This window comes from Panthera leo, chromosome A2 (genome assembly GCF_018350215.1).
Source record: "Panthera leo isolate Ple1 chromosome A2, P.leo_Ple1_pat1.1, whole genome shotgun sequence".
NCBI lineage: Eukaryota > Metazoa > Chordata > Mammalia > Carnivora > Felidae > Panthera > Panthera leo.
The window spans coordinates 10233470-10255448 of NC_056680.1; the positions used below are offsets into that span (position 1 = coordinate 10233470).

At 62.8% G+C, this 21979-nt stretch overlaps 2 protein-coding genes across 2 annotated transcripts; one reads left to right on the forward strand and one right to left on the reverse strand.

Moving 5' to 3' along the window:
- Nucleotides 1-13678: 13678 nt before the first annotated feature.
- TECR (trans-2,3-enoyl-CoA reductase) lies at nucleotides 13679-17400 on the forward strand. Its single transcript, XM_042928700.1, has 13 exons — nucleotides 13679-13957; nucleotides 14348-14398; nucleotides 15033-15084; nucleotides 15419-15463; nucleotides 15558-15661; nucleotides 15739-15854; nucleotides 15957-16062; nucleotides 16201-16273; nucleotides 16352-16395; nucleotides 16469-16526; nucleotides 16618-16706; nucleotides 17018-17063; nucleotides 17150-17400. The coding sequence occupies exons 1-13, from the start codon at nucleotides 13694-13696 to the stop codon at nucleotides 17275-17277; spliced, it is 1176 nt and encodes a 391-aa protein (XP_042784634.1). The 5' UTR covers nucleotides 13679-13693; the 3' UTR covers nucleotides 17278-17400.
- An 86-nt stretch (nucleotides 17401-17486) lies between these two features.
- On the reverse strand, nucleotides 17487-21909 carry NDUFB7 (NADH:ubiquinone oxidoreductase subunit B7). The gene is made up of 3 exons (XM_042928710.1): nucleotides 21713-21909; nucleotides 18092-18260; nucleotides 17487-17682 (listed from the first exon to the last, which is right to left on the reverse strand). The coding sequence occupies exons 1-3, from the start codon at nucleotides 21822-21824 to the stop codon at nucleotides 17550-17552; spliced, it is 414 nt and encodes a 137-aa protein (XP_042784644.1). The 5' UTR covers nucleotides 21825-21909; the 3' UTR covers nucleotides 17487-17549.
- Nucleotides 21910-21979: the final 70 nt, after the last annotated feature.

Consider the following 21979-nt stretch of genomic DNA (forward strand, 5'->3'; position numbering starts at 1 on the left):
CCCGGCGCCTGGCCGGCGCCTCCTTACTGACTGACGAGATGCACGAATGCGTCTTCTCCTGGTGGTCAGGCTCCCGGGACGCAGAGGGGCGAGTGTGGGGCTGCTGCAGGGACCTGGCTGAGAACTGCATCTCCCGTGTTGGGCCGAGTCAGTCCTTACTGATTGTGACCCAGGGAAGCTGGCTTCTTACGGCCTGTTGTCCGCGAGCCCCGGGTCCAGCGCTGCTGCAGCCAGCCAGCCTGTTCCGCATCATCCTCTCCTCCCCATGCTTCGGCCTCACCACGAGCTGCCAGCTCTGCGCCTGGGCCTGTCCCCGGCCGCACGGGATGCTTGCGGGTTGTCCTGGTCTGAGCGGTCTCCTGTCGTGGGCCTCCACTTATCTGTTTCCTTCTGCCATTTATTCATTCGTTCATTCGCCCCAGTGCATTTCTCTGTGCCTGTCACTCTCCAGGAAGACGGACTAACCACAGCCTCTGCCCTCCAGGTCTTTTCACTGAGCCAAGGGGAAAACCAAGGGGAAGGTTTTCAGGGAAGGGGAGGGGACAGCATGTGCAGAGGCCGGGAGGCCTGACTTTGTGGATGGCCCATGTCGAGTGATGAGGCCGAGTGGCCAGAGACTTGTGGACTTTATCCTGAGGGTGATTAAGTCCCTTCTCTGTTGATTTTGCCTAAAAGGTCAACTTTAAGAGGGTGGTTTATTTTTTAAGTCCTGGGGGGAGGGGAGGAGTCCTCGCGTTCTGCTGTTTGTTGCATAAATGGGCAGAGTAGTTGTTCCTTATTGCTGACTGGCGGGTGTGGATGGTGTTTGGGGCTCCCCCCGCTGCCCCGACCGCCACCGCCCCGCCAGTCTCGTGGTTAGTTAGAGATGGGCCACGAGCCTTTCCCAGCTCTCTGAGGGATAAAGAGCCTCTCAGTAGGTCACGGTGACTGGCAGGCTGGCACGGCCCTGGCCCTGTCCCTGCTCGAACCAGGCTCTTATGTAAGCAGAGTCCCCAGGCCATTCAGTTGGCCCCATAGACTGCAGGGTTTGTGCCATTGTCCGGGTCCTTCTGAACTCTGTTTTTCCTTTTTAAAGGGACCAGGGAGCACTGGCCGGGGCCATGCCAATTTTGTGGTGGGGCCCGTGGGAACAGTGCCTGTCCTCAGGGGGAGGGTGGGCCGGCTGAGTTTGGGGGAGGGCGGTTTCGCACTGGCACTGGGGCATCCTGGAACATCAGGAGGCAGGTCACAGACCTGGAGCCTCCACTCTTGTGGGGGGAAGCTGTTCCCCAGGACCCCTCAAGAGTCTGACTCAGGAGAAGGGTGGGTCAGTGGGAGGAGGGAGGGTTAGGGAAACATACTCTTTGCGGGGAGTGAGGGGAGTATCAGAATTCTTGGGGAGATACGTGTAGTCCGAAACAGTATGTTGTGGACTATTATTTCCACCAGAGGATAAAGTCTAACAGACTCTCCTGGCTGGGGATGGGGATCCATCCACCATCCACCATCCACCCCAGGGCTGGGTTGAGTCACGCAACCCCTGTGCTAAATACCAGTGTTTCAGGAGAGATGGCTTTGCCCTTCCTATCTGGGAATCCCGTCATTCAGGGCTCAGCATGAATGTCACCTCCTCTTGAGAGGTTCCCCCCACCCTGATCCACTCAGGCCACACTTGCCACCCGTCGCCTCTCCGGTTTTAGTTCTCTGCACAGCACTTAGCACCTTCTGATAGTTTGTGTGTTTGAGCTCCTCGCTCGCTGTAAGCCCTGGCCCCTGGCGGAACAGGTGATCGTGTGCACGTCTGTTAGAGACACTGGCTTGCAGAGCAAGGCACCGGGCACGCTCAGGCAGTTAGCCGCATCGCTGATGCCCCCCACCCCCAGAGACACTGCAATCAGATGAGGAGGAAGGACCCTCACATGGTTGTGGGGTACACGGCTGCCCCTCGGGGCTGGCGGTCCTGACCCTGAGCTCCTGCCTTTCCGTCATGAAGCTGGTCACGGCTCATCTTTCGGCACTTTGGGGTTTGGCCCTCCCCCTCCCCCCCACTTTTTGACCCAAAAGTTACCTGAACCCTGAGTTTTCATGTGCGGATGAGGTGGGGATCCCGTGGGTAGTGCTAAGCCACGATCGCCAGACCCTAAGAATGTTCCCTGCCAGGGGAGCTGCATCTTCTGCCACATTCCGGCTCCCTGGGGTGTCATGGACGCCACATGGGAGTGAACTCATTGCCAGCCTCCCCGGCTGGGCCTGGGAACGTGCATCACGGGGAGAGAAGGCACGGGGAAGCACGTGCATATAAAACTCTTGGTTCCTTTTCCCTCGCTTCGTTTTGCTGTCCACCAGAGGGGCCTGCGGGGCTCAGGGTGCTGCTCACAGGTAATGCTGCAGGTGGGAAGACAGCCAAGGGCATCTTCCTGGACCCCTCTGTCAACGGCGAGAGCCACCTCTTAATTCACCTCTCCCTTTAAAGATGCAGGGAGGCCCGTTAAACCTTCCGGAAGCCCTGCCCTCCTCTGCTGAAATCCTCTTACCTTGTTCGTGTTCTCCTTCTATCCCAGAATGCAGTTTTCACCTTAAGTTGGGCTGTGTCTTATGATTGATATATATACATGTCATGTTTATATAGAAAGTTCTCCACTCCCCGACCCCCCCCATCCCCCCCGAAATTGGCAGCTTGGTCTCAATCAGTGGTGTCTCAGGATCCAGGAACTAGAGTGTCTTTTTTACCACTTGTCACCTCTGCCCTAGTCCAAGCCCCACTGAGGTCTCTGGCCTGGGTTGTTTCTGAGACTCACTGCTGTGTCTGCTTCCATGCTGCTCCCAGCAGTGGCAGCGGGAGGGCTCTTTCTCAAAACCAAAGCAGGTGGTGGCACTCCAGCGACTTCCCAAAGTGCTGGACTGGGCCTCCGTGCACTCCAGCCTCCTCAGCTGCTCAAGTCCATTCTGTTCCCGCTGGATGTTCCAGGGCACTGCCAAACTCACTGCTGCCTCAGGGCCTTTGCACTTCCCACAGGGAGCCTCAGGCCGGTCCTTCCTTCGGCTTCTTTCTGGCTATGGCTCAGATAATACTTCCTTAGAGTGGCCTTCCCTGACCACTTCCTCTGGTGCTCTGGGTCCCCTGCCAGGCTCTCTTCACAGCACCTGGTATGTCCCAACCTCATGTTACGTGATAGGTGCTTTGCCCACGTTCCCCTTGAGTGTGAACAGGACCGGTCGAGGAGCGTGGCCTCTCTCGGCTGTGCTCACCATTCTGTCCCAGCACTGGGAACACTGCCCAGCACACTACTGTCACACATAGGTCTCTCTATTCATCAAGCCCAGCCCCTGGCAAGGGCCCAGCGCGTCGAGGGGCTCGGTAAGCACTTCCCGAGAGAATGAACGGGAACTTCTCAGTCAGCAGAACAGGCTTGTGAAGGTTCCACGTCGCCCCCGGCCCCCCCACCTTGTGTGGTCTCTCAGTGAGCTGGAGCTCTCCGTGGGGCCGTTTAATGGGCATTTCAGACTTAATAATGTCCCGACCCGAGCTCCAGACTGCCCTCAAACTGCGTGTCCCCCCTCCGGTTAACGGCACTTCCAGCCTCCTCATCACCCAGCCCCGAGGCTCTGGCTCTGCTCGTTCTCTCACGTCTCCTGTCCAGGTCAGCGAACCCTGCAGCTCAGCCTTCGCTGTACAGCTGGAAGGCGGCCGCTTGTCATCAGCCCCCCACCATCACCGGGCCCAGGCCAGGGGTCGGCAGGCTTTATCCGTGAAGGGCCAGATGGGAAATACCGTGGGCTTTGTGGGCCATATAGCTCCTGTGACATCTTCTCAACTCGACAGTTGTAAAAAAAAAACAAAGCAGCCGTAGATGATACATTAACAATCAGTGAGCCATGGCCTTGTTCCTGTGATACGGCTTTGTGGATCCTGAGGTTTGAATTTCACGTCACGTCCTTGTGCTGCGCAATAGGCTTCTGATTTTTTTCCCAACCATTTAAAAGTAGAAGGACGATTTTAGTTCGTACAGAAACAGGCGGTGGACCAGAATTGGCCTCTGGGCCGTGGTTGGCCGACCCTTTGGTCTAAGACATCTTTTATCCTGGCAGAATTATTCCCGTAGCTCCTTACTCGGCTCCCTGCTTCCACCCTTACTCCCCTGTAGTCCAGATGGACCCTTTAGGAGCTTGTCAGGTCGTGTCCCTGCTCTGCCCAGAATCCTCCAGGGCTCTCACCTCACTTGGAATAGAAGCCAGGGGCGCCTGGGTGGCTCTGTCAGTTGAGCGTCCGACTTCAGCTCAGGTCACCATGTCACGGTCAGTGTTTGAGCCCCGCGTCGGGCTCTGTGCCGACAGCTCGGAGCCTGGAGCCTGCTTCGGATTCTGTGTCTCCCTCTCTCCCTGCCCCTCCCCTGCTCACACTCTGTCTTTCTCTCGCTCAAAAATAAACGTCAAAAAAAAAGGGGGGGGGGCGAATAGAAGCCAAAGTCTTCATCTGGAGGGTGAGACCCTGCACAACCTGTTACCTCCCCCCAGCCCCCTTCTTGCTCACTCTCTCCAGCCACACAGTCCTCTGCACTGTTGCTTGAACACACCAAGAATGCTGAACCTCAGGGCCTTTGCACAGGCCATTTCTCTGCCTGGATGCTTTCCCCAGATTTCTCAACAGCTCTTTCCTCCACTGCATTCAGGGCTCGTCCCAAGGTCTCCTCAGGAGGCCTTTCTTGACCAGTTTGTATAAAACTGCACACCCCCTCTTCACCTTCTACTCCCCGTCCCCTTTCCCTGCTCTGCTTTTCCTATGGCACATGACATCTTCTAATGTTATGTGCAACTTTATTTGATGGTCTTTGTCCTCCCCCTGCTAAAATGTCAGCTGCACATGGGCAAAGATTTCTGTCTCTCTTTCCACAGCTGAATTCCCAGAGCCTTTAACAGTGCCTGACATGTAGCAGTTAGTAGATGTTCAATCAGTATTTATGTGGTGAACGAATGAGCCTCAGTTTCCTCATCTGTAAAAGGGGATTAATAGTAAAAGGTAATTTGTGTTGAGAATGTGCCTCTGTGTCTGGCACCTTGTGAGCATGTGGGAGGTGTTAGCTGTTGCTGTGTATGAAGCTGGCCATGGGGGTCCCAGAGCGGGCGATTCCGGAAGTGTCTGGGGTGAACTAACCTGCCTGCCGCACCGGGCCAGATGTGCTGGACGCAGGTGGGGGGTCATCCTGGATGGGCTCCTCCTGCTGCTCCCATCAGCCTGTGTTTGCAGGGCTCAGTGTCTCCTGCCTCTTCCAGCTTCTTGGCCTGATGGCACCTTCCTGCTCAGAGATGCAGAGACCAGACACGGTCACTACCCTTGATCTGGCCAGGGGGTGCCGGGGTGCAGATCTGGGCCGTCCCCCAAGGGTCTGGGGCCGGGGACAGCCCTGGAGGAAGAGCATGCAGTTCTAAGGAGCAAATATAGATGGGGTCTCGCCACTGGAGCTCGTACCCGGGTGCTGTTGGGCTGGTGACTTGTGTTCCTCAGCCTCAGCCTCCTTGTCTGTAAAATGGGGTAACGGTGCCAATCCAGTAGGATCAGTGTGAGCTGGTGGTGGCTGGGTACTCAGGACTCACACCCTGCAGGGGGCAGGGCGAGGAAGGGGTGGGTTGCACCTGCAGGGAATGGTTGAGGCCCCACTGGGAGGGGTTTTGGGCTTCCAGAGGCAGCCTGGGTCGAGGTGGCTGTTCCCATCTGTCACCTGGGAGCTTTCGAAGCTGTGGGCGCCGGCTCCCCCTTCAGAGACCCCGGTCCCCCGCCTAGGCTGCCCAGTCCAGGGCTCTTCGGCGGAGTCACATGAGCAGGCAGGGTTCGGGACCACGGGTGGGACTTCTGCCACGTGTGCCACGAGAACCCTGTCTGTTAGGTCTTCTTTCAAACGTTCCCATCGACCGGAGGGAGACGCCGAGGCTCAGGCTGGGAGGCTGGGCTGACTCTGGCCTCTGCTGTGGCACTGCCGTGGGGACTCCCTCCACCCCTCCCCCTGGGGCCTGACAGGAAACCATGCAGGAAGCGTGAAGACAGCCGCTGAGCCTGCCTGGACACCTCTGTGTGGTGTCAGGAGGTGACGGGTCTTTCTCCCTTGGGACCCTGAGTGTGCTGGGGCCACGGGAGCCTGAGGCCTGCGAGGAGCGGGCTCAGTCCCTGGGCTCCCTGGTAGTGACCTGTTCTGCGGAGTCTGGACCTTCCAAGACGAGTGTGCTGGAGTTGGAGCATCGGGAGGGAAGGGGGTGCCTTGCAGATGATCAGATCCCGGGGCCCCTCCCACCTTTCTTCCCCCGTTGGCATCTAACCCCGCTCTTCGGAGCGGTGGTGGTGGTGTGGCGGGGGCTGTGGGCCCAGGCGGGTGCGTTGGCGCTGGCCGCGGCACTTCCTGGCTGTGTGCCCTGGGCGAGGGCCCCCTCGTTTCTGAGCTGCATAACTGGGGTCACAGTCCTTAGCTTACGGGCCCTGGTGAGGCTAGGTTAGTTAGGCAGGCGAAGGTCTCAGCACGGCCCTTGGCACGAGGTAAGCATCCGACAGATGTTTCTTGGGGAGGCGCTTCCCAGTGGCACAGGCCCCAGGGGCAGCCCTGCTCTGGGTGGGACAGCGCCCCCTGGAGTCCCGGAAGGTGCAGCCTGTGCCCGCCCAGGGAGGTGCGGGGGCTGCCAGTGGGCAGCTGGTCAACGGGCCCGAGACCCAGAGTCCCCGCTGTGTTGGTTCGGTGTCCCCTTCAGGTTGTGCTCTGTGTGGTTGCTGCCACCAACCCGGGGTCACCTGAGCACCTAAAGAATGTTCTCCAGGACCCGCTGGGGTGTATGGGGCTCTCCAGCGTCTCCTGGCCCCCATCCCAGAGCCCAGGGACATTGGCATTCAGACCCTGACTCTTGTTGTCTGGCCAGCGGGGGCAGGAGGTGGGAACTGGCCGGTTGAGGGCCTGGGAGTGGGTGGTCAGCGTCTCCCCGCCCTTGCCAGCTTTGGTGACGTTCTGCCCCTGTGGTGGCACGTCGGGGAGGCTGGTGCAAGTGCGCTGGGCACCTCAGAGAAATGGGGTCACGAGCTGAGGCCACTGGGGAAGGAGGTATTTCTGGCGGAGCAGGTGCGGCCTGTGCTGGCCTCCTGGCAGCCGAGCCCAAGGTCTTTTCAGCCACCCTGGTGCGAGCAGTGTGACTTCGATGTTTCTGGAAAGTGGAAGGGAAAGGGAGCTGCAAGTGCTGAGTCGCCGAGTCCAGGCGAACGTGCCCGAGCCTCTGCGTCTGTGAAGCGGGTGAGCCGGCCGGGTGCTGTGCCGCTCGCGGCCGGGCCTCCCTCCTCTGGGTGCGGCAGCTCTTAATGCCCCGAGCGGGGGCCCGTGGGGGCCGCGAGGGCCTGGGCCAGCCGGCGGAAGGACCTGTCAAGGTCTTTGCATCTTTGGAGTCCCAGGTTGCCCTGAGCAGGGCTTGCACCCACAGCGGGCCTCTCGTGCCCCAGGCCCAGGAGAAGACGTCACCACCAGGGCGCACACGTCCCTCACAAGGTGGCCTAGTTGCAGGGCCCTTTCCTGGCCGGCAGACCCACGTGGGGTCTCAGAGAGCCGGCCGGAGGCTGGGCGTGCTGCTTGTGCCGTCTCTGCGCGGGGCCTCCGCAGAGCCTGCGCCGGCTGGGGGTGCGGCCCCAGAGGCCTGTGTGGGCGGGGCGGGGGGTGGGGGTGCTGGCCTTTCTCAGCACACACGAGCGCGCGCGTCTGGGCTCAGGTGTTTGCTGTGTGACCCGGGAGCGTCCCTCACCCTTTGGAACACGGCTTCCTTATCTGAGAAGTGGAGCCAAGAGCTCCTGCCCTCTCGGCTGCCGGGCAGGTGAAAGGGGAGGACGAGGAGAGGGGCCCGGGAAGCCGCCGCAGCTCCAGGCCTGCTGTTTTCCACGCGTGCCCATTGGGCGGGTCCGCCTGAGGATGCACAGAGGTTCCAGGGGCATCATCGGGAGCTGGTGAGGGTGACCTGGAATCCGGGCCGACCCTCAGGCCTGTGCCTACCCCTTGTCCCAAGGGGCCCTGGGATGTGGACTCCGCCGCGAGGCCACGGAGTCTTGTTGGCGGATGGGAGGGGCCTGGAGAGCACTGGGCCCGGCGGTGTTTATAAGGTTGGGGGGACACTGAGGCTCGAGAGGGGCCCGGGCCCCCGGCTTGCAGGCCTTGTGGGCGCTGGTGGCCGGGCCCCTGTGTGCCGCGCCCGCCTGGGTGCCGCTCCTGCAGGTGCAGCAGATGCAAGCGTGGCTCTTCACACCTGGGCTCAGGTGGCGCCTACTCCTCCTGCCGCCTTTTTTCTGGCGCTCCTTCCTCCTGGGGCTCAGGTCGGACCCCCCCGGGCCCCCCAGACCATCATCAGCAGATCCCGTGGTCCTGCCCTTCGTCTGTCCAGAATGCCACCACTTTCCACTCCTCCGTGGCCACCTCCCTGCTCTGTCCCCATCGTTGCCCTGGTCTCCCAGTTCCCAGGGGAACCTGCCCACTTCCCTCGGGGTAAGAGCCAGAGCCCTCACCTGTGCCGTCTGCCCGCTCTGTGCTGGCCACCTGGGCCTTCTCCTCAGAGCCGCTGAGCGCATCCAGCCACAGGGCCCTTGTACTCGGCCTTCCCTCTGCCTCGTGTGCACGCTTGTTGCCTGGCGTCTCACTGGCCTTTGCCCGGATGCCCCCCCCGCTCAGGGAGGCTTTCCCTGACCACTGTCCCGAAAATGGCCTTCCTCCCCACCCCGGACTCCCCTGCCCAGTTCTGTTTTTCTCCACGACGCTTGGTGACAGACGGGTCGCTGTTGTCCCCCGCCTCGCCCCCGCCCCCCTCCCCCACAGCACGCACAGGGTGGGGTGCAGTCCTGTGAAGGCTGGGATGGGTCTTGTTCACTGCAGTGCCTGAGATGGGGGAGGAGGGGAGGCGGGAGCGGGCGAGGGGCCGAAAGAGGGAACGTGGGGCAGTGGCTCCCGAGGCCTCTTGGCTGGTAAGTGGTGGAGCCCGAGCCAGTACTGGCTCTTGGTCCTGCACTGGCGTTTTCTGCCTGACAGGGGTCTTCGTCCTCCCGCAGTTGGGAGTGGAGTCCACGGCCACAAGGGGGCAGTGGAGCGCAGGGCAGCCGCCGCAGCCTGGCAGCGAACCGTAGTAGGGACTTCGCCGCAGCCCCGCCCCTCCCGCCCACACGTGTCTTGCTATTGTTAGGGTTCGGGCGCATTGTCACCGGCTGGATGGAGCGTCACCACATCACCTCCCTGACCTTGGTGTCTTCACGGCCAGGATTTGGGGAGAAAGGGCCTGGCTGTACTGCCAGTACTGTTTTGCCAGTGTTGGTCTGATGATAGTTAACTCCATGCAGGATCTCTTGTAGGCTGGGTGTGTTTATCTCCTGTTTTTGGGTGTCATTATCTCTGTAAATCTTACGGTAATTCTGCGAGATGGCAGGTGGGGGCAGCCCACATTATAGATGAGAAAATGGAGGCTCAGAGAGGTTGAGTAACTTGTCCAGGGCCACACAGCCAGGAAGTAGGTGAGTCTTCTTGACCTTAGAGCCTAGGTAATGTGCACACAGCCGAGGAGGCCCTTGAGCCCTCCTTGTGTGGGGACCACGGGGCCTGTGGTAGTGCCTCTGAGGGCCCAGGCTCCATAGAGCCGGTCAGCATGGAGCCCCTCTTCTGTGTTGGGCTTTTGCTGGTGCAGGAAGTCAACGAGCTTTCCCTGGAGTTGGGAGCTGGCTTGGTCACTGGCCCTTTCCCCCAGTGAGTGGTGCTCCCGAGCCTGGGAGGAGGGTCTGGCTGCCAGGATGCTGGGCCCCACAGGGTCACAGGAGCCTGGCGGGCATGTGTGGGGGCCTCACAGAGGCTTCCCTGGCACTAGGTCCCTGGCCCAGGGTACGGAGAACTCCAGGCAGCAGCTTCCACCCTGCCGCCACCCTGGGGTTGGGCGAGGTGGGCAGGGCCCCCTGGGGTGTGGTGAAGGGAAAGGCCTGGGCTCAGAGGCCGGTGGTGGGGCCTTAGGCAAGCCCAGCTGCCTCATGCAGGTGCTTACGGAGCACAGCTCCTTGTTGGGGAGGTCTGTGTGCTGGGAAATGGTCAACAACGGGGCAGTCCTTGTCCTTGGGAGCTGGTATCTGGGAGTTGCTATTTTAAGTCAGGAAGGACCTCACCGAGCATTTGTCTGAAGGCCCGTGGAGGTGAAGGGAGGAGCCCTGAGGGGTCTGGGGGAGAGTGGTCTAGGCAGCGGGAACAGCATGTGCAAAGGCCCTGAGCCTCTCCTACAGATGCGTAACTGCTCCGCTTTCCCACTGCTCTGGTGTTTCTCATCTACTAGGTGGGGTTCACCCCTGGAGCCTTGCTCTGGGCACCGACACTAGCTCAGAACGGTGCTCAGAAAACAGCACCCGTTTCCACTGTGACTACCTTGATCAGCAGCTTCTTTGTTTTCATGAAGACCATGAAGGCCGTGGGCCCTGCTGCTCAGCAGTGGCTCTGGGTGTTCCCCTCCAAGCTGGGGAAGGCTGCAGCCTGACCCCCGCCCCTCTTTCAGGGTGGGCTGTGGCCCCATCCTTGGTCCTGCCCCCTCCCCCAACCCTCATGCCCTGACCTCGTGGTGCCACGAGTTGCTGTTGGCCGGATCCTGGAATCTCAGGCGCCTGGGTGAGAATTCCTCCCGGGCTAGTGGAACTGTCATCGCAGAGCCGTGCTCCCGTGTCCCAGGCCAGGGTGTCCGCCCCGTCCTTGTCCTCTGTATCCATTGTGCCGGAGCCTGCTGTGCCACACCCCCTAGCTATGGTCAGCGGCTGGGACCTCCGGCCAGTGACCCCCCTCCCAGCCTTTCACCTGCCTCCAGCTCCCTTAGGAGGGCTGACCTCTCCCTTCCCCAGGCCTGTCTTCTCCCCAGGGATGGGGCCTGGGCCTGCTGCCTACCCTTCTGTGCTCAGGAACCCTGCCTAAGGGCTGTGCTTGGCAGCTGCCTACACCGTCTGACCTGGCGTAGGCCTACCCTGGGTCCCCACCCTAGGCTGGCATCAGGCCTGGGCAGGCAACACAGAGACACACAGAGAGAGAGAGAGAGAGAGAGAGAGAGAGAGAGAGAGGGAGGGAGAAGGAGAGGGCATGGGAGGTATGCTCAGCACAGAGCAGGGGCTGGGGTAGCAGCGGGGTGGGGAGGGGTGCAGTGGGTGGGTAAGCTGAGGGACTGAAGAATGGGAAGCATATGACCATGTCCCCTCTGTTTAGGCCCTCAGTGTTGGGAGGTGGATGGGGGTGGGGTACCCTTGCTGCTCCCTGCCCTGGGGCCTTTTCTTTTGATGGGTAATTGGGGCCTGCTTCTTAGCGCATCCCGCCCCCCCTTAAAAATAATTTATTGAAGTGCAGTTCGCATAAAATGAACCATTAAAAATGAATAGTGCAGCGGCATTTGGTAGAGTCACAGTGTTGTCTGTCCACTGCAGCCACCACCTCGTTTTAGTTTTAGAATGTTGCCGTCACCCCTAAAAGATACCAGGTTCCCATCAGGCAACATTCCCCATCCCCCCTCCGCAGCCCCCTGGCAACCCAGTCTTTCTGGCTCTTTGGGTTTGCTGATTCTGAACACTTTACATAATACGGTGAGTCTTTGTGTCTGGCCTCTTTTACTTAGCATAACTTTCTTTCTTTCTTTTTTTCTGCCACCTAGCATAAACTTTTATTTCACTTTTCAGTTTGCAGTAATTATAAAATCGTACGGAGAGGTCCTGGGTCCTACATTCTCCTCACTCCTCAGGGCCTCTGAGACCTCTCTCAGCATGAAAGCTGCTGGGTCCTGGGATGAGGGGGTGAGAAGTGGGAAATGACCGACCCAGCCCCAGATCCAGCCGCAGCAGCCCTGAGCTGAGGCAGCCCCCACCCCAGTGGGCTGGGCCCCAGGGTGCTGCCCGGAGGGCCAGGCTTACCTCTGTGAGGGCGCGGGCTCCCGTCCTCCAGCTTGGGACTGACCCTGGCGCGGCCGCTGGGAGTGTGCCCCTTGCCCGGCCACCCCTCCTGCCACCCGGCTTCCTCTCCGGCAGCCAGTCGGGGCCCCCGACTCTCCCCGGACCCTGGTCTGGTGCCCAGGCTGGGGGAGAGGGGTAGGATTTCAGCCCTCCCCCAGCAGCTGGCCGGCAGGGAGAGGGGCTGCTTATATTTTAAGCTATTGAGTGGCTCAGCAGGAACTTGGAGGCCTCCTCTCCCAGTGGGCCTGGTGCTGCCCTCCTGCCCCACACGGGCTCTGAAGGCATGTGGGCACCGCCCTGCTGGGACCCAGGAACTATTAATATACCTGCAGCCACAGGGCAGGCCCTATGCCTGCCCACGGCCCTGCTATTCTAGCCCTTTCTGGCACGTTCCAAGTGTGCCCCTTCCCTCTCCCACAAGTCCCCTGGGTGGGACCAGACACCCTGGGCGGTATGACCAGCTTCTTTTCTGGCCCCATCTGTTTGGCCCGTGGCTCAGAGGGGCTCGGTAGGCTGTCCCCCAAGGCCACAAGGCTGGCAGTCCCCAGCAGGCTCACTCCAGTGCAGCACCAACAGGCAGCATGGGCCAGGGCTTCTGGGTGTTGGGCCCTCTCGTGTCCCTGATGTGGGGCGGGCGTAGCATACGTGGGCAAACAGGCCTGCAGGCCGCCAGGATCTGCACCCAGGCCTGTGCCCTTCCCCACCGGGCCTCCTCACGCCCAGCCTCGTGGCCCCAGGTTTTGGGGCACTTCCTGTCAGGCCCCATGCTGTGCTCCACTCACATTGTCTCATGACCCCTTATAACCCCTTGAGGCCCACGCCTTCCTACCTGCCTCCTGGACGAGGCTCAGAGAGAAGTGAGGGGCTGGTCACGGGCGACCTCGTGGCATGGCCAGACTCAGTCCCCACATCTGCCGTGTTGTTGGGGGATGTGTGAGGGGATCCCTTTCCCTCTAGGGGGTGCTGGTTGCGGTGGACCATCTGCCGGGCTGTGGGTGGCCGGCCTTGCCCTCAGAGAGCCCTGGCTGGGGCCCTGCCCTGGGGTTTCTTGACCGGCTCCTTTCTCCACACTGCCTCTGACCGAGGTCCGCCAGGGGCGGGAAGGATTCTCAGCGCCTGCTTTGCTAGCGGCTGACCTGAGGTCAGACCTAGGCCTTCTTGCCACGACCCACGTCAGTAGCATCTGTGCCAAGCCCCCTGTGGGAGCACCTGGGCCTTTGGGGATCCACTGGCCACTGCTGGGCCTCCCTGCAGCTTCAGCGGTTCACATGCTCACGGCCCCTCCCGGCGGCGCCTTCTCTGACCTGCTTGGGATGGGTGGGCCAGACCCCCATCCCCACCCCCCGGGGGGGCTCTCTCCCTCCCAACTCTGCCCACTGCTCTGCCACTGTCTGGGGGCGGCTCTGGGAGAAGGGTGGGGTTGGGGGGTGGCCAGGCTTTGGGCTTTGTGGGCTCAGGGCCTAGGCAAGGGCACTGTGTTGGGCTGACGTGGTGGGAAGACTGCCCCAGAGGTGGCCTTGGACAGGCCCGGGTGGACCTAGTGAGAAATGAGTGGAGAAGGGAGGTCAGGGAGGCTGGGGCCGGGGCCGGGGCCTCATCCATCCAGGCTGGGGATGCTGGCTGGAAACTTCTCCGTTTCCTGACCCTTTCCACACTTAGAGAGAGGCTCTCTGCACCAATAACTTAGGAATCTGTCACCTCCCTGGGAACACAAATGCACAAGGAAAATAATCCGCAGTGTCTCTTACAGCTCAGAAGGGGAAGTGGATGATCTGTCTCTGGGATTCTCAAAATAGCTGGGATTTCTCTAAGCCCCGTGAGCCCTGCGGGCCTGAGCCGGCCGAGGCTTGGGCCGCCCTCGGCCTCTCTCGCCCTCCTCCCGAGGCCGGCCCCGCCCTGCACCGGGCCAGGCGGGAGGTGCCTCCCTGCCTGCCTCCCAGGGTCTCCCTGCCCCCAGTGCTGTCCAGGCGCTGTGTCCACTCAAAAGCCTCAGTTTTGGGGGACCCAGCCCCCAGGGGTCGCCCCCAGGAGGTCTGTGGCATGGCTCCTGGGGGGCTCGGTCTGGGGCAGTTTTATATTTAGCTGGGCCGTGGCTGTGGGGCACTCGGGTTACATCTGCACAGAAGGTGGCGGTGCCAGGGCAGGCGCGGGCTCCTCTCCAGCACCGCGGCAGAATTTGATCGCGCCCGCCCGGCCCAGAGCCGCTCCGCCTGGGGAGGTCCGAGGTGGGGGCTGACGGCCGGCAGCCGGGGCCGCTGGCCACAGCGGGCAGAGCAGGGCAGCATGGACCTGAACATGGGCATGGTGGCCCGGGAGGCCGGCCCGGGCCCAGGCCCCGGCCTCGGCCTCGGCCTCAACGGCCTCCCCCGAATCGCCCCCGCCAAGACCAAAAAACCTAAAAAGGCCGTCCTCTTTTTCGAGGTGGAGATTCTGGACGCGAAGACGCGAGAGAAGCTGTGCTTCCTGGACAAGGTACGACCGTGGCGTCGGCGGCCCTGGGCCAAGGACACGGAGTCTGGGCCCGTTACTTCCTGGGGCTCCTGGTTCTGAGGAGGCGGACTCCTTGTGTCCCCCCAACCTGTGTCCTGACACCCCACCTACTCCTCGGGCGGATGAGGGGTACTGTCCCCAGGCCTGCCCCTGCCGGCGTGGGGTGGGGTGGGGTGGGCAGCGCTGGCCCTTGGGTGTGGCCAGGATCCGGCCCCCTGGTGGGAGGAGGTGAGGCAACCTCTGTGGACCCTGCAGGGCTTTGGGGCCTGGGAAGAAGGTGGGGGTTCTGAGAGCTGCCCCCTGCAGATGCCAGGCAGGGGGGAAGGGGCTCCCGCCCCAGTGAGTTCTGGCCCTGACCGAGGGCCGTCACTCTGCCGGCAGCTGTGTGGGGGTGAGCACAGGCAGGGAAGCAGGCCCAGCTTCCCAGGCTCATACCGTCTCCACTCTGGGGGGGCCATTGCTGTGCCGTTCAGCCATGTAGGTAGGGGGGCCTGAACTCCGGCCTTCCCCCTCCCATAGCAGGGGCCCAGGCCCCCTCTCCGACCCCCCTCACCAGGAGGGGGCCCTGACCAGGCTCCCCTACCCCCGACTTCTTTGCGGCCTATGCTTCCCCCAGGTGGAGCCCCATGCCACCATTGCCGAGATCAAGAACCTCTTCACCAAGACCCGTAAGTCCAGGGCCCAGCTGTGCCACCCCTGTGACCTCTGGGCAGGGGCCTCTGGGTGGGACCCTGTCCTGTACACCTGTCCTCCCAGGTCCTGCAGAGATGCCCCCAGTGTGGCCCAGGCTTCTCTTGGCTTGCCTGGGGCAGATGTCCCTGCGTGGCCTTCAGCAGGAATGTCGTTGCCGGGCCTTCGGAAGGATAACATCCCTCTCCTGCCTGGGTTGTTCCCGGCTGGGTCCTAGCACGGGCCTCAGAGGCCTTGTTCTGGGGCTGGAGGAGGCGTGGGGTCCCTGGGCTCCACCATGCTGTGCGCTGTGATGCCCTGCTCTCCCCGCAGATCCACAGTGGTACCCTGCTCGCCAGTCCCTCCGCCTGGACCCCAGTGAGTACAGCTGTCTGCTCGGCCGCCCTAGGCTCCTGGGTGGCAGTGGGCAAAGTCCTGGGCAGCTCTGAGCCCCGGCCTGGTCTCTCTGCAGAGGGCAAGTCCCTGAAGGATGAGGACGTCCTGCAGAAGCTGCCTGTGGGCACCACGGCCACACTCTACTTCCGGGACCTGGGGGCCCAGATCAGCTGGGTGACGGTGAGCCGCAGCCCTGTCCGTGGCCTCCTTTCCCAGCAGCCACACTGGGGTGACTCACCTGCTCCCCGTACCCCCAGGTCTTCCTGACTGAGTACGCAGGGCCCCTTTTCATCTACCTGCTCTTCTACTTCCGGGTGCCCTTCATCTACGGCCACAAGTATGACTTCACGTCCAGCCGGCACACGGTGGTGCAGTGAGTGGGGCCAGGGGGAGGGGCGGTGGGGGGGGGGGGGGAGGCCTGCTGGACCTGCCCCAGCTGAGCCTGCCCCCGCCCCTCCCCCCCCCCCCCCCCCAGCCTTGCCTGCATCTGCCACTCATTCCACTACATCAAGCGTCTGCTGGAGACGCTCTTCGTGCACCGCTTCTCCCACGGCACCATGCCCCTGCGCAACATCTTCAAGGTGAGCGCCCCGGGGTGTGTCCAGCCAGACCCTGGCCGCCTCCCGGCCCCACCCACCTGGACCCCTGTGCCCAGACCCCGCCTGTCCCTGGCCCCACCCACTGCCGGCCCGACTCACCGCAGCCCCGCTCCCTTTCAGAACTGCACCTACTACTGGGGCTTCGCCGCATGGATGGCCTATTACATTAACCACCCTCTCTACACACCCCCCAGTAAGTGGCCTTGGACCCTGCCCCTCCCCACCCCCCTGGGTTCTCCCCTCACAGGCCACCCCTCTGCTTCCTCTTCAGCCTATGGAGTTCAGCAGGTGAAACTGGCCCTCGCCATCTTCGTGGTAAGCAGGCTGGGGAGGAGGGGTCTGGGGTGGGGAGTCTGGGGGCTCCCCGCTGACCCTGCTGCTCTGACAGATCTGCCAGCTTGGCAACTTTTCCATCCACATGGCCCTGCGGGACCTGCGGCCAGCTGGTGAGGGGCCTGCCCCAGGTGAGGGGGTGGGGGTCGGGCCGGGTGGGCCGGGTGAGGGGGTCTCACTTGCCCCTCCTGTCCTGCCCTGCAGGGTCCAAGACCAGGAAGATCCCATACCCCACCAAGAACCCCTTCACCTGGCTCTTCCTGCTGGTGTCCTGCCCCAACTATACGTACGAGGTGCGGCTCTGCCCCGCTCTCCTCCCCTCTCCCTCCTGGGGCTGGGGTCCCTGGCTCACCAGCTGCCTTGGCAGTTTGTAGCATCTGGAGACGGAAAAGCTGGCCTTTCTGGGAGTTGGGAGGTGTGCAAGGCCAGGCTCGCAGCCACAAGGAAACGGGGGGCGCCTTCATCAGGTCATCCTGTCTACTCGAGGCCTCTCTGGCATCGGCATTTGGATAGTAAGGGTTGGGGGGAGGTGGGCGAGGCCTCCGTGGAGCGGCCGGCACTGCCCTGTCCTGCCCACCCTGACCCCTGACCCCTCTCCCCACAGGTGGGATCCTGGATTGGCTTTGCCATCATGACACAGTGTCTCCCAGGTGAACCCGCTGCTCCTCCCTCCATGCCCCCCCCCCCCCCCCCCCGGGCTCTGCGGCCCCCCTGACGCCCCTGCTCTGCCCCACAGTGGCCCTCTTCTCCCTGGTGGGCTTCACTCAGATGACCATCTGGGCCAAGGGCAAGCACCGCAGCTACCTGAAGGAGTTCCGGGACTACCCGCCTCTGCGCATGCCCATCATCCCCTTCCTGCTCTGAGCCGCCGCGGGCTCCCAGGCTCCACCAAGCCAGGCTCTTCCTCTGTCCCAGCAGCATTCCGGGGGAGGAGGGGGGGCCACCACTGTCCGGCGCTTGGAATAAAACCTGCCTGCCCCTGCCAGACTTGGGCTCAGGCTCCGCGTGTTTCTTTCGGGGGAGGGGGGTGAGGGTGGGGTTGGGGAGCCAGCACATCACAGGAGGAGGCAGGGTTCCGGCTGAGGGGCCCGGAGGCTTTTATTTATCGACTGGTCCACAGGGTGGGGGCGGGTCCGCTACAGGGCTACCTCGGGGGCCACCTCGCCGGGCCCCTGGCCTTGGGCCAGGTCTGCCGCCCGCTGCTCCCGCCGCTTCTTCCGCTGGAGCAGCCTCCGTTCCCGCTCAAACTCCTTCATGCGCATCACATAGCTGCGAGCAGAGCACGTGAACGGGTGTCAGGGCCCCTGGCCAGGTCCTCCCAAGCCCCGGGAAGTGGAAGGGCCCGGAATGGGTGTCCCACGGCTTTCTGGGAGGCCTCTGAGTAGGAAAGACCTACCGGCGTGTGGCTGCTTTAAGTCTGGGGTCTGCCGAGCAGGTGCTGGCTGGTTGACAGCGAGCCCCGGGGTGGAAGCTGGGCCTCCCACCAGGAAGCCTGGCCTGGCCATTCCTCCAGGTGGCCTCGAGACCACCCGTCCACCCAGCAGGCCCCTTGAGAGTCCTCCTTCCACCAAGGTGAGGCCGGGCCAGGCTGGGGCGTGGGCCGGGCTGGGGTGCGGGGTTGAGGCCAGGCCGGGGGCCGGGGCCAGGGCTGGGGCGCGGGGCGGGGGCCGGGGCTCACTCGAGGTGCTCGCAGTGGTCCCAGTCGTGCTGCTCGCGCTTGCAGGCCAGGAAGTTGGGGAAGCTGTCACGCTTGCACTTGAGCAGCCGGATGAGGTAGTGGGCGCAGTAGTCTCGCTGCTGGAGCACCAGCTGCGCGTCATTCATCTGCTGCTGTGTGGCCACCATCTCTGCAAGGAGCGGGCGGGCTCGTCGGGGTCTCACTGCTAGACACCCGTCCCCACCATCACACCTGATTCCAGGCAGACCCAGCGGGCAACGTGCAGCTGGTGGCCACGGATCAGGGTCCGTCTCTTCCCGTCACCCCGGGGCACCTGGACATCTGTGCTGGATCCTCACCTCCCTTCCCTGGGTCTCCTTCCCCCTCCCCCCCCCCCCCCCCAACCCTGGGCTCACTCTCTGGACAGGCCCACCCTGCAGGGCCCACGCTCAGAAACACTTTCTCCCAGCGTGTCCCTCTGCGGGGCGCACCCCAGCGTGGGGCGTGTTGCCTGGCGGACCCGGACCCCAGCTTTGCCCTCCGGGCCGGCCTCCGCTTCCTCCGCTAAGAAATGCAGTAATGGTCCCCCGCCCCAGAGTCCACAGTGAGTGCTGCCTGAGCGAACACATGGGAAGTGCCCAGGCTCGTGACTCAGAGCTGAACACTAGCTCCAGGGTCCCGGTGGGTGAATCCTCTTTCGGGGGGCCCAGTGGGGCTGTTAGGAACTGGCCACATACCCCAGCCTGTGCCCACCGTGCCTGGTGACCTGCGTTCCTTTCTCGGCCTCCGAGATGGCTCAGGGCAGCACGGGCGCCCAGGACCCAGCCTGCCGGCACCCTCAGGGGCCACTTCCCCTCCCCTCGACATCTTTCTCGGTCCGGCTCCTTCCCATCAGCACCAAAAGGCGTCCCCGGCAATCTTGCGCTCTTCCCCTGGCTGGCTTCCCTCCCTCTGCCTGTCTCTCCGGCCCAGGCCCTCACCTCCTGCCCCTGCACCCCACTCCCTTCCAGCTTCCACACCCGACCCCAGCACTGCTCACACGTGGCTCTCACCAGGGCCTCCCAAGATGCCAGGACCCCGTGCGCGTGTGCTTCCTTCTCGAACCTCATCCCCACAGCTCCCTGGGGACCACCCCCTCTTCACGTCCCCTCCAGCTCCGCAGCTGCCCAAACATTAAATGTTGGCTTCCAGTGGTTCTTGCTAGGAGCCCTCTGCGCATTCCAGTCGGCGGCTTCGATCGCTACTCCCCGGGGATGAGCCCCAACCTGGTCCCCCCACTCCCTTCATCTGAGCCCCAGGCAGGGGTATCCACCTGCTGGCTTCCACGGCAACACGGTGCACCCGGGGCTCTGGCATCATCCCTCAGCAGCCAGGATTTACAGAGCGCCTACCATGTGCCGGGTGTTGGGGGTACAGTAGAAACCATGCCAGACAGGGACGCGTGCCCTTGAAGGCAGACACAGACCACACAGATAGAACTACAGCATTGCAGAATGTCTGGCAATGGTCTGGAGTAGGGAGAACAGTAAAGCAAGGGAGGGAGGGCCGGGTTGGGGGCTGTGTCACAGCTTTATGTGGAGGGGTCCCTCAGGACTGGCATCCGAAGGCGGGGGAGTCACACACACACCTGGGGGAAGAGCACTGCCAGCCGTGGAACATCAGGTGCAAAGGCCCTGAGGTTCAGGATGCCCCAGGGATCAGCCTGAGCATGCCGTCGGAGCTGGAGGCAGGGGCCCGCTTGGTGGGGGCGGGGAGGGTGTCACAAACTCTGTTTCGGACCTGCTGAGTGGGAGATGCCACACAGGTAGTGCGCCTGTGAGCCCGGAGTTCAGGGTCCAGGCCCGGCCGGAGATGAAAACTTGGGAGCATCACAAGGGGTGTGAAACGGGGGGTCTAGCAGACACCCCCAGGGATGGGCGGGAGTGAGTGGAGACAGAAGGCCCAAGCAGCGAGGCACCTCAACAGTCACAAGACAGGGACGTGGGCAAGAATCCTGAGGGAGCGTCAGCGAGGTGGGTGGGCGTGTGGGGGGGGGCCCGGGTGACGAGGGGTTTCCAGGAAGCGGTAGTGATCAACTTGGAGGCGACCGCGGCGGGTTGGTGAGAAGTGACAACTGACAATGGGGTCCAGTGGTACGCGCGGCGTGGGGGTGGGAGGGAAGCGGGACAGCAGCCCCTTCAGTGAGGTGGCGGGGAGACCGCTGGAGGGGATTTTGAAACGGCAGGAGCAACAGCGTGTTTGCACATTGACAGGAAAACCAATGCCGTGAGAGGGGAGAATGGCTGGGGCAGCCCTCCAATAGGTGAGGGGGCACAAAAGGGTTCCTCTGGAGCGGGGGGGGGGGGGGGGGGGGGGGGGGGGTGTGTGCTTAGCTAGAGCAGGGCAGATCGTGCAGACTAACAGGAGAGAAGGCCAAGGCCCAGGGACGCAGGGAGGCCAGGTGAGCTCTTCTGGTTGCTTCTGGCTCCTTGACGGGTGGATGTAAAGTCACCAGCCGACGGAAGTGGGAGGGAGGTGGGAGAAGGTGCCAGAGTCACAGAGAAGGTGGGGGACAGTGGTCTAGGAAGGCACAAGGGCGACCCGAGTGCCAGGGAATATGGTGGGAAAACCAGGAACATGAAGGGTCCGCCGAGGGGAGCAAAGGGGAGACCAGTCAGCGAGGTTGGGGGTTTCTCTCCCGTGATACTCAGCTGCACCTCCCGCCAGGAGGGAGAGCCGAGTTTCAGCAGGTCAGTGGAGCACAGGCCCGTGGGATTATGGGCAACGCGAGGGGCGATGGGCAGTGGACCAGGAGGTGGGGGGACTGATGGACTGCAGGTGCAGGCGGGGCTGCAGGACTCTCAGGATTTGGGGCACCGGAGGCGTCCGCCTCCTGGTTCTCTCGAACCCAGACCTCTCTGCACACCACCGGCTTCGGTCGCCCTGCCTGTGGCCCGCCCAGCGGCCAGCACAACCTTTTGACAAAGCAAATCTGGTCAGAAGCACTGACCCTCCCCTCTCCTTGTATGTCATCTGGCCGATTCCTACGTATCCCTCTCAGATCTCGCCTCCAGCCACCGACTCCTGGGAGCCTGCCTTGATATCCCCCAGGGGCGGCGCCCGAGATAATGCCTGGCTCCGCTGTCTCTCCCACGGGGCTGGGGCTCTCTTTAGTCACTGCCTGATGTGTGCGCGGTGCCCGACCCGAGACCTGGCCAGGTTGGCCCTCGATGTGCTTGGCATTACTCATTAAAAAAAAAGAAGCAGCAACGAGCGGTACAGCATGTGCGGCATGAGCCCCCTTTCGCTTTGTGTACACCCCCAAACAGCAGCGATATCTGGCTAGAGGTACGGTGGACACGCCCCTTCCGTGATAAGCCCTCCCCTGGCTCCCCAGTGATTCCGGGACTGAGCTCAGCTCCGACCGCCTCATTAGGCCCCCGACTGTCACTCTCGCCCTCGGGTTTTTCGCTCACACCGTGACTTCTGCCTGGGATGCCTCCACACTCAGGCAGGCTCACGCGTGTCCTCCGGACTCTTCCGGGCCGAGACCAGGGCTGAGCCCAGACACAGCACGAGAAGCCCGAACCCAACCCCGGGGACCCGGGGATTCGGGGGTTCGCGCCCCGAGCCCGCCGGCCGCGCCTGCGCACTGGGCCTCACCGCGCTCCTTGCGCCCCGGGAAGCCGTAGTCGGGGGGGAAGGTGGGCATCCGCTGGGGGTCGGGTTCCCCCGACGGATCGGTCACATAGCGCCGGGCGAGATGCGCCCCCATGGCTGCAGTAGCCGCAGGTTCCCGCAGCCGCCGGGGTCACCTCGCTCCTACCCGGAAGCACTGCCCCTTCGCCAGCCACGGCTTCCGGGTTGTGCAGGCCGCAGCCGGGATCAGGGAGATGAACGACTCCGGAGGACTTCCGTTTTCTCTGGCTC

Excerpts from the sequence above, each read along its gene's own strand:
- TECR (XM_042928700.1), top strand. The coding sequence starts at position 13,694 with ATGATCTGTCTCTGGGATTCTCAAAATAGCTGGGATTTCTCTAAGCCC. Across the intron at positions 16,527-16,617 it reads GCGGGACCTGCGGCCAGCTG|GGTCCAAGACCAGGAAGATC; the intron begins GTGAGGGGCCTG and ends CCTGCCCTGCAG. Across the intron at positions 16,707-17,017 it reads GCCCCAACTATACGTACGAG|GTGGGATCCTGGATTGGCTT; the intron begins GTGCGGCTCTGC and ends CTCTCCCCACAG.
- NDUFB7 (XM_042928710.1), bottom strand. The coding sequence starts at position 21,824 with ATGGGGGCGCATCTCGCCCGGCGCTATGTGACCGATCCGTCGGGGGAA. Across the intron at positions 18,261-21,712 it reads CCCGGGGCGCAAGGAGCGCG|AGATGGTGGCCACACAGCAG; the intron begins GTGAGGCCCAGT and ends CGCTCCTTGCAG. Across the intron at positions 17,683-18,091 it reads GACCACTGCGAGCACCTCGA|CTATGTGATGCGCATGAAGG; the intron begins GTGAGCCCCGGC and ends CTCTGCTCGCAG.